The sequence below is a fragment of the Xiphophorus maculatus genome, chromosome 1 (assembly GCF_002775205.1).
Source record: "Xiphophorus maculatus strain JP 163 A chromosome 1, X_maculatus-5.0-male, whole genome shotgun sequence".
NCBI classification, from domain to species: domain Eukaryota; kingdom Metazoa; phylum Chordata; class Actinopteri; order Cyprinodontiformes; family Poeciliidae; genus Xiphophorus; species Xiphophorus maculatus.
This window is the reverse complement of record NC_036443.1, coordinates 18,052,295-18,062,730: the sequence shown is the minus strand read 5'-3', so window position 1 is coordinate 18,062,730 and position 10,436 is coordinate 18,052,295. Positions and strand designations below refer to the sequence as shown.

The 10,436-nt window shown below is 39.6% G+C and overlaps 1 protein-coding gene across 1 annotated transcript; it reads right to left on the bottom strand.

Annotated features, from left to right (window-relative positions):
- Window positions 1–226: 226 nt before the first annotated feature.
- dhx35 (DEAH-box helicase 35) lies at window positions 227–10,436 on the bottom strand. Its single transcript, XM_005801658.2, has 21 exons — window positions 10,361–10,436; window positions 9,852–9,979; window positions 9,659–9,751; window positions 9,361–9,438; window positions 9,133–9,237; window positions 8,994–9,055; window positions 8,084–8,153; window positions 6,213–6,272; window positions 5,639–5,751; window positions 5,460–5,556; window positions 5,148–5,306; window positions 3,591–3,801; window positions 3,368–3,492; window positions 3,201–3,255; window positions 2,905–3,095; window positions 2,728–2,805; window positions 2,460–2,589; window positions 2,257–2,338; window positions 2,097–2,168; window positions 631–742; window positions 227–540 (listed from the first exon to the last, which is right to left on the bottom strand). Exons 1-21 carry the CDS (start codon window positions 10,398–10,400, stop codon window positions 502–504), a joined length of 2,100 nt encoding a protein of 699 aa, XP_005801715.1. The 5' UTR covers window positions 10,401–10,436; the 3' UTR covers window positions 227–501.

Here is a 10,436-nt window from a genome sequence, read left to right as displayed (position 1 = left end):
TGGGGAAATAACATCACAGTCTATTGTCGTTCAATATTTTTCTGAAACAGAAAAAAACAAGTTTTAAAGAAAATAATAATAATGAAGCCAGGTGTGGATGGGCCTGTGGCACAGGAGCTGAAACCTGGACCTGAGCCTACTTTGAGTACGGTTTTATATATATATATATATATTTCTATATATATATATATATATATATATATATATATATATATATATTTCTAGTTGTATGAGTGAACCAAATGGCCATGCTCAAATGGATGCCCGTCAGGCCCAGCCTGGCCTCCTCAAGCATTCATTTCTATGTATACAAACACACAGCCAAGAAAATGACATTACCTCTAAAAATCTACAATTGAGATCTATTGTAACACGGCCACTCAATGTGGAGAAACTTTTCTAGGTGGACATGGACAATAAATATACATCTTCATATATACAATGAAAAACGATGGGAGCACAGTGACAACTTTGTTTTGCTTTCCCTTTGGGATGGTTTATTCAGAGGACTCTGGATCTCTTGCTGGCCAGTGACCCATGCTACCAAACAAAAAGGAACACAATGAGCACAAATTAGTCAAAATATGGAGTAATTATTTAGAGGATGTGGTGTGATTGCTCAAGCCATACCTTAGCTTGTTTGTAAAAATGAGGGGCCAGCTCGACCAGCCAGGACGACTCCACAGCCGTCACATCACGCATGTAGTATTTTGATGTCTGCACCACTTCATTAAAGACAACCCTGAAAACAGGGGAAGAAAAAATTAGCAGTAAGAGTTGGACAAAAGCTTCTTTTTTTTCTTTTTTTTTTTTAAATGACCATGCTCAAAGTACTGTAAGATGTTAGGTGGAAGGAAGGACAGAATGCATGATTTTAAAATTCCTCTCCATAATAAGGATTGCATTCTATCAGCTTTGCACATCTAGAGGATGAAATGTTGCCCATTCTTTAAAAACTAGTCCAACTAAGACTGGAATTTTTTTAAGCCCAATTTTCAGTCTAACTATCCAAAGTTCTTCATTGGATTCAGATTTGGGCTTTGACCATGCAATTGTGACAGTATTTTAAAATCTAAACTATCCCCTTGTTGCTCTGGCTGCATGTTTAAGGTCGATCTCCATCCCAGCTTCAAGTCTTTTGGCACATCTAAGATTTTCCTCCAGCGTCACCCTGTATTTTTCTCCATCAATTCTCCCATCAATGTTGGCCATCTTCCTAATTCCTGTTGAAGAAAAGCATCCCCACACCATGATGCTGCCATCTCCATCTTGTACAGCAGATGGTGGTTTCTGGATAGTTTTGCACCATCTCCATCAAAAGGGTGAGATTTAGTTTTATTTACCCACATCACTTTCACAACCTATTTGCTGTGTCCCCTACATGTGAGAACTCTAAATGGGACGGGTTTTCTTGTCGCCATGCTTCTGTCAAAGTCAGATTTGAGGAATTGAGAGCGATAAATGTCCTGTCGACAGATTTGTCCCCAAGAGCTGTGGATCCCTGCAGCTTCTCCGGCGTTTGATTAAATCTGTCCTTGTCCAGCCTGTCAGCTGAAGGGGACAGCCAGCCCTTTCCATAGACTACACTGAGATTAAATCAAACTGAGGTGGTCTCTTATTTACCAATTAGGTGACTTTTGAAGGCTATTGTATGCTCTATATCATGGCTGCTTAATATGAAGACATATACAGTTGAATATTTTAATGACAACATGGATTACGATTAACACACATTTCCTGACTCCCTTCTTTCTTCTTGTTAAATATAGCATCCTAGTAATCCTTGGTGACTGATACTGTAAACATTGATTCTGAAGTGAAAAACGGATTTTATTTAGAGGTACATTACATTTTAATAATTTTTTTGGTAAAAATTTGCATCCTTTTATTTGATTCAAAATTTCTCCCTACATTCTGTGGTTCTATCACATAAAATTCTAATAGAATATGTTAAGGGTTGTAGTTCCAACATCTACAGGTTTGAATACTTTTACAGGGAACTGTCTCTTAAAATATTTTACCAAAAGTGTTCACTAATTCATACATTAATGCAAAGTAATGTATGAGAAACATTGTACCAAGGACCACATACTGACCACTTTGGAGGTTTCTCTCCATACAGCACAGAGCTGGGGTGGATGTGAAGCTCGAGATCATCTCGTAAAGTCCTGGCAAGACGACAGAAAAACCGAATCTTCAAAAATCAAATTAATAGCTGAAAGTCATAAACAACCCCTGACTGAATTGCACTCTCACCGATAGGATCCAGAATGATGAATGCGGGCAGCATTAGCAAAGAATCCAGACACGATACACTTCAGGATCACATCTGGATCGCCTGTGTAAAGCATGCAGCAGTAGGAGTTAGTCAAACATCTGCAGACGAGTAAGGTCACAATGTTTCATGTCTGTGGAAGCCTTGGCTGATTCAACATAACATTATCATGATAAACACTTACCCTCACTGGAATTTCGTGGCACTTTGAACTTGTTCATGAGACGCCGAAGCTGCTCTCTCACTGTGACGGCACGCAGTAGACCTTTGTAATTGAGAAAATGCTCCTGACACCATTGGGAACTTTTCTGATGCTGCAGGAAATTTTAAAAAATAAAAAAAAAAGTCCCATTGCCATGATTAGAGGCACATTCATCAAGTTCTGGGAGTTCACAACACCCTGAAGAGTTTTCCACCACAGAACTGAACTGAATGCATCCATATGCTTTTACCTTAATAAATGCCTCATATACATTCAGCATGGTGAGGTGGTCTCCCTCGGCAACTGCAAATTTTCTGTGTTCGCGAGCCTGCAGGGGGGCAGATTGCCAAAAAAAAAAACAGGATAACTGTTAAGCTGATGAAGCAGAAAGTACAAAAAGCTCAGAAAACAAAAGAAAATCCCTTACAGCGTCTTTCTTCTGATTGGGCGGCACAACAAATATATTCTGAATCTGCATCATCGATGCTATGGTAACTATCTCTTTGGAGCAGCCAAAGTTGCCAGACTCTAGGAGCATCTTGGCAAACATGGGGCTGAGAGGAAACTCAGCCATCCGCATACCCAGGGGGTCAGTGAGGCGGCCGTAGTGGTCCAGACCTGCCATCAAACACGCAGATTGTAAACACTTTCTGTGGCTGCACAGCTTGGCTAGTGTGAAAACAGCAGCTGTTTTCCCCAACTAATGATCAAAATGTCTCTTACCTCCAAGAGCATAAAGAAGCTCCAGAGCCTGAACCATAGTTTGAGCTGGAGGAGGCTGAAACGATAAACCACAAGACAGAATTAATTCACAATTTGCTGTTCTAAAAAAATTCTTATTAAAGTGGGTGATCACACTCCACTGAGTGGGTCCAATGTGAGCGACCTACAGAAAGGAAGCTGAAACGCAGCACATTGTCTATGCCTAGCGCTTTGAGCTGAAGGATCACAGGCGCCAAATTGGAGCGCTGCATCTCTGGAACAGTAGCGGCAGGCAGCTTCTCATAGTCCTCCTCTGATGAAGCACAGACAGACATGGTGGTGATTATTAAAAACGCCCCGGCTTTCCTCAAGTACTTTCTTGTAATTCCGTTACAGTGATCTGACACAAACCTGTGTACAGCCTGAAGCACTTCCCGGGTCGGTTTCGTCCGGCCCTCCCGGTCCGCTGGCTGGCTGAAGCCTTGGAGATGGGAGTGACCACCAGCGATTCGATGGCGGTGCGAGGATTGTAGGCCCGGAGCTTCACAAACGCACAGTCGATGACGAACATGATCCCATTTATAGTAATGGAGGTTTCAGCTATGTTTGTGGCCACCACAATCTGGGAATAGAAAGGAAACAGGAAAAGATAGACACGGGCAGAAATCAGTTCATCATATCCAAAATGGCTTTTTATAGAAGTCTTTCTAAAGGATAAAAATTTATAATCATCTGGTGTTTCCTGTTTAAGATCAACTGCCTGATTAAGCGTGGGCATCACTGTGTAAGCGACTTCTCAGTTAATAAATGTGTTTTGGTTGCAGTTTGTGTTTCACTTTTTAATAAAAACAGAAAACAAAATGGGAACTAAAAAGGAACAACCTGAGATATTAGAACAGATGTTTTCTATAGTAACACACTTCTGCCTAAACTAACATATGTAAACTTCAAGAATTAAGGTTTTCAAAGCACATTTATGATTTTCCAATAAAAGATTATTGTTAAATTAGTTGATCATAGTCAGGTTTTATTGACAAGTGACAATAAAAAAGTTGTAATGACCTGGTTGCAAACGTGTGCACACCCTTAAGCTAATTATTTGTTGGATCTTCTGATTTAAATCTAGAACCCAGTCTTCTTGAGGTCACATCTGCTACCAACTATAGAAAATCTAATTAACCACAAATAAACTTCAGGTAGCATAGTTGAATTATTTCTTGCTTAAATCTGTGTGTTTTCCACCTTCTAACAGCAGCAGAATCAGGGCTGAATTCCATTTCCTCAGTTAAAAATAGAAAAGAATTAGTTCAGCGATGTGATCAGAATTAAATCTGAAAAGGTTTAGAATCTCATCTAATCAGGAGCAACAGAATTTTTCATAATCCAAGTTCAGCTGAGCTTTATGAGCTTTAGATGCAGATAAACAGCACTAAAGTAAATAACTCAACATGCCGATCTAAGAAAGGTTCAAAGTTCACTTCAGCTCAATAAAAATGGATCAGAAGAGATCAAAAGACTAGGTAAAAGATCCACAACATTAGTGTTAGCTTTCGATTAAACTCTCGTCTCAACCTTAACAAAGTGGCACAATTTTGTAAAAGAAATGTATAAAGATGTAAATATATTTATATATTTAAAAACATGTCATAAAAATATAAATATTTCAACTCACTGAAATCTGTCTACTATTCCCTTAAATTCATTTTTATGAGACTAGTAGGAGACTTCCTGGGCGCCTCCCAAAACCTGATAATTCAGGAACATAAACTCAGTAGATGGATGGACAGGTAGCAGGGAGGAAACCACAATATTCTTATATCTTCAGTTTGTTCAAGTTGTTCAAGTAGAATTTTAAGAAAGTTACTTTGTTTGGCATAGATTTAGTCAAATAAATCGAGAAACAGCATTGGAAAATACCCAAACAATCATACTTCTCTATAGAAATCCAAAAAAAAGATAAATATTCACCTTCCGAACAGTAGAGGGAGCCCGTTCAAAGACTTTCATCTGGTCTGCGTAGGGTAGGCCAGAGTACATGGGCAAAATCCTCAGGTGCTTCTTCATCCCATATCGAGAAAGAGCTCTGGCCTGTTCCTGCAGGAGGGACACAACCTTCTCCACTTCCTCCTAAGATGGATTTTAATATAAGGAAAAAGAAAAATCAATATGTATGCGTCAGTGTTAAAAAGCTCAATGACTTTGGGGATGATCACCATATAAATCTAAAAAACAAAACAAAAAATAAATAAAAAATAGCAATACATAAATATAACCACTGACCTGCCCTGTGAGGAAAGCAAGAACGTCCCCATCATCCTCCATCTCATGGATCTTCATCACAGTCTCCACTGTGGCTTTTACGTAATCTGGGACGGGGCTAAGGATAAACCAGAGATCAAAGTCACAAAGGAAGCGTTACGTGATCACTTCCTCCAGTATGGCGCTCCGTTCTGGACTACCTGACGGTGTAGAAGATGTCCACCGGAAAAGTGCGTCCCTCTACTGTCAGGATTCCACACGTGTCCTTGTTCGGATCCCCAGTTTCATTCAGGTTAAAGAACTCGTGAAATTTCTTTAGGTAGTGAGAATATTACAGTGTGGAGAAAAACTTTTTTAGTTTTTAAAATTGCAATGATATTTACAATTATTTTCCTCAATTAAATACGATAAGAAAGAGGTAAAACAGGGGAAAAAAATTATATATATTTATATATACAGTATTTGCAACAAAACAACTAAAGCACAAACGTTTTAAATATAACAACTGCCAAGGTCTGTAATTATTATATTGTTTGCAGCATTAGATTAAAGCCTCATTACACAAAAAGCACAGCAGTTTTCAGGCATATTTTAGCTGACTGGCTTGATGCTCAGAGTGTTTTTGACCCAATCCTGGTTATCTATCCATCATCAAGTTATCTCAGATGTGAGTGCATTGTTATTCCCCCTGACAGCTACGCTCCCCTGGTGCCTGCCTTTGTTGCTCTTTTCAAGTTAGTCTAGCATATCTGTTCATCTTAATGATGCAGTCACCTTGGCATCAAGAGTGGCAGAGGCCACAATCACCCTCAGGTCTCGCCTCTTCTTCTGAATCTGTCGAGGAAGCAGAGAGGGAAAACGGAGGAAAGCAATTAAAAACAAAAATAAAAGCTAAAAGAAGTTTATTGAATTAAGTTTGATATGACTACAGACAAGTATATAAGTATTGACTGATTATGAGAACTTGCCCATTTAACACGGAATGAACAATCTCTGTTTATGAAAATTATAGTTTTAATCTTTTAGAAAAGCTTCAACAGGTTGATTATGTGTTTGTGAGGTTTCTGCATGAATATCTCACAGTGCGAGTCCCTCCTTCTGCCAACATTCAAGCTGAATTAAATCAGATCCTGGCTTGGAATAAAATTACTCCAAGCTTTGTTTGTAGCTTAAATAAAGTAAGCTAGTGTTGCTATTCTCAGCAGACAGTGGGGGATGCCATCGCCCCTTACCAATGTCACCTTAATGTGGCAGTCCATATTAAGCCCTGTCACTGTGTTTGTGGTGCATAGATCCAAAGTCAATCAATTAATTACAAATACTATGATATCAGTTGATTATGTTTTATGTTTCAGTTTCATTTATTCCAACCACCGCCATGTACAAGACCAAAAGGCTGTCAGAGACAACAGCTCTACACAAGGCTACAAGACCATCAGCATTAAGCTTAATGATAAGGTGACAAACGTTTGGGAAGTTATTTGAAAATTACGTGATGATAAAATGACAATTAGTTAATTAATTAGTTGAGAGGATCAGCCAACAGCAACACAGGAAAAGCTATTTAAGGACCGAAGGCAGATCCAAGTTCGACCACAATCAACACTATTGGTAACTCGGTCTGCCTTAATGGATTGAATCTTGCAGCCAGCTGTTGCAGCAACAGGGCTATTTTATGATGCCAATAAACATTTAAATGACTTGGAGACGGCATGAGACAAAGAGTTTTGGTCAGACAAGACCAAATCTTGGTCTCCAGAGTCTTGTTAAGCAGGTAATTATTTGATTCAGGTGTGTTGGAGCAGGGACACAAATAAAAGCCAACAAGCGTAAATGAAGACTTCACCAAGACAAGTTGGCAAAAATCTATCCAGAGACAGAATAGGTGGCCTATTGCTCTACAATCTACTATTTTTATCATACCATTTCTACTGGTTAAAATCCTTTTAATAAATTAACAGATAAAGTGTAGAGGAGACTGAGCGCATCACTACCCTTCCCCCCACCTGTTGCTATGTTTCATATTTCTCTCTTACAAGAAAAACAACTGAAAATAAGTTGTTGTACATGAACTCTCTCATTGAGGTAATATAGTTTTGAAACTACGGTTAGCAAGTTGAGAGCAGCAGCCCTTTTGAGAAGTTGTCAATAGACAGGCTGAGCATAGATCAAATTAATTAACCAGATATCATTTAATTATACTTGTCTTATTGTATAAAGAGTAGAGCAGCAAAAGGATTTACTGTTCTGCTTAATTAGAAAGTACTGCTAAAATAAGTAGGTGTGTATCTGTTTTTGCACAGCAAAAAAAGTTAAACAGATGTCATGGAAATTATTAAAACATCAAAAATCAATGTGATATTATATAAAACAAAAGCAGAGAGATAATTTGATAGTATTTCTACTCACACAATGAGAATCTAAAACCTACGTATGTCTAGTTCAAACTGGTGATCAACGACAAGAAAAGTCTTGCGTTGCTTGGCAGTCAATTTTTTACTTAATCATATACAAATCAAATTTTAATGTTACTTAAAGTTTTTTTGGAACCTAAACATTTCTCTTCACATGAAATCTAAACTATTAAAGTCAGAGATCATTCATTTTTTTCCTAAGTCAACAAACACTGTATCAGTTGGCATTACCTTCTTCAGTAGACCAATGGCTATGTCTGTGTACAGAGTTCTCTCATGTGCTTCATCCAACATCAACACACTGAAAAGAACGGGGGGAAAGCATAGACTTAGAATAATCCCATCCAATTCATGCTAATACAAAATAGACAAAATAAAATCCTGACTTAAAACAAAAAACAATATACATTCTCTGGCCATTTTATTAGGTACACATGTTCGAACGCTTATTTACACAAATAGCAAATTAGTAAACCGTAATCCAGGAACATGACATGGTGTAAATTAAACAACTGAGCATCAGAATGGGAAAGAGAAAAGAATCAACTGTATGGTTGTTGTATACTGCTGATCTGCTGGGATTCCCATATTTAGCTATCCCGCTGGTTTCCACAGAATGTTCCAAAAAAAGAAAAAAAAAAGAAGAGAGAAATGAAAACGTCTTGCTAGCATTGATAGACGGGTTTTACCTTTTATAAAGGTAAGAGTAGTTCACTTAACCTCTTGCTGGCATCCAGGCAATGGAAATACCATTTCTGAATGAACGAAGCATTGAATCAGACGAACTAAAGCAGCACTAGATAACACTCCAGTTTACTACAAACAGGAAATGAAGAGAACAATTCGCACACTTTAGCAGAAATCGGACCATAATGAACGGGAAAACATTGCCTTGTCTGATCAGTCTTGATTTCAGCAGCAACATTCAGATGGGAGGGTCAAATTTGTCCTGAACAACAGAAAGCATGGATGGATCATGGCTTGTATTTAAGGTTTAAGTCAGTAACAACTGAATAATGCCGTCACGTCAATATTGACCAATCAACGACATGAAAAATAAAGAGTTCTGCCCCTCTTATAATAGAAAAGGTGTGCCTAACAAAATGGCCTGTGAGTGCACCTATTACTTCCAAACATGTACCTGTATTTTTTTAAAAGCGGGTCGGCCATCATTTCTCGCACAAGCATGCCATCTGTCAAAAACTACAACCACAGAGGCATTAGTAAAGATCGACTGACGCCACGCACAGGACGGACTGAAGCCACCTTCCTCTAACTACCTTAATCCTCGTGGCGTGGGGATCAGAGCAGTCATCGAACCGGATGGTGTACCCCACCTCGTGTCCCAGCAGGGCCCCTCGCTCCTCCGCCACACGGTTAGCCACCTATCAGCAAATGAGAACAAAGCCTGAAATTTGAAGCAGGCAAGTGTCCTACATTGTGAACCAAATTCGCCTGCAGCCGGATGACATTGGCAAAAAGTGAGAGGACATAAGCTGAGCTCTTACAGAGATAGCGGCCACACGTCGAGGCTGCGTCACTCCAACCACTTTCCCCTCTGCTGCCCAGCCAGCCTCCAGCAGGTACTGATCGAAGGCAGATGAAAAAGAGAGAACAAAGCACGAATAACAGATTCTGCATAAATTAAGCTTTAGCTGAGGTGGCTCAAACTCTGTTCCATAAAGGAAAATAGGTTTGTAAGCATTCACTCAAGGTCATATTGAACCACTGTGGAGGAAACTGCTGAATTTGTGCATCTCTGGGCAAAACACTTCAAATTCTTTTGATGGTTTTACAGACACTAACCTGGGGTATCTGTGTGGTCTTCCCGCATCCCGTCTCCCCAACTATTATGACAGTCTGGAAGCTTTCAACCAGGTATAAGATGTTGTTTCTGTGCTGCATTGGGAATAAATAAGAAAATGCACAAACTGACAGGCAGGTGGCCAAATACTAATAGTATACATTTAGCTATAAGTGTGTGGAAGCAGTGTGAAACCTTAAAAACTGGGAGTTTTTGCCGTTGTTTCTCTATAGAGAGGGCCGTGTTTGGGTTGAAGACGAAGGGGGAGCCGGTGGTCTCTGAGCTCAGATCCCGTTCCTCTGAGATCCCCGGAGCCTCGGCGCCTGGAGGAGAGCAGATGGCGAAGAAAAGGAGGAGGAGGAGGAGATGTTTTATTAAAATGTTTTACCGCAAACTGCGGGTTTTCAAAGAATGACAGCCAGGATTTGGTGCACCGCCCTGCAATGGGGGCCTTTTCACTTGCGACCAATCTATGAATTGTTATTATTATTCCAAACTGGTTTCATCTTGGCAGGTAAACACTTGAATTCAGCGCAGTTGATCCGGAATTGAAGCGCTCAGGCTCCAGAAAGCACGCAGCAGCAATAGATTCCTCTAGAGACTCTCACATTTATCACCGATTCACGACAGTAACTGCACATGTACAATTATCAACCTGAAAAACCAACATTACAAGCCCTCTGCCTTGTTTTCTTTGCACTTACCCGGCTTCCAAAATTTCATCGTGGAGTGGGGAGCCGCCATCTTGGCTTCTACGTCACATCATTTTTTTTTTTCTGC

Coding starts and splice junctions, on each gene's coding strand:
- dhx35 (XM_005801658.2), bottom strand. CDS start 10,400: ATGGCGGCTCCCCACTCCACGATGAAATTTTGGAAGCCGG. Junction 5,752..6,212: donor CTGCCACTCTTGATGCCAAG/GTGACTGCATCA, acceptor CACTACCTAAAG/AAATTTCACGAGTTCTTTAA. Junction 2,806..2,904: donor CCAATCAGAAGAAAGACGCT/GTAAGGGATTTT, acceptor GCCCCCCTGCAG/GCTCGCGAACACAGAAAATT.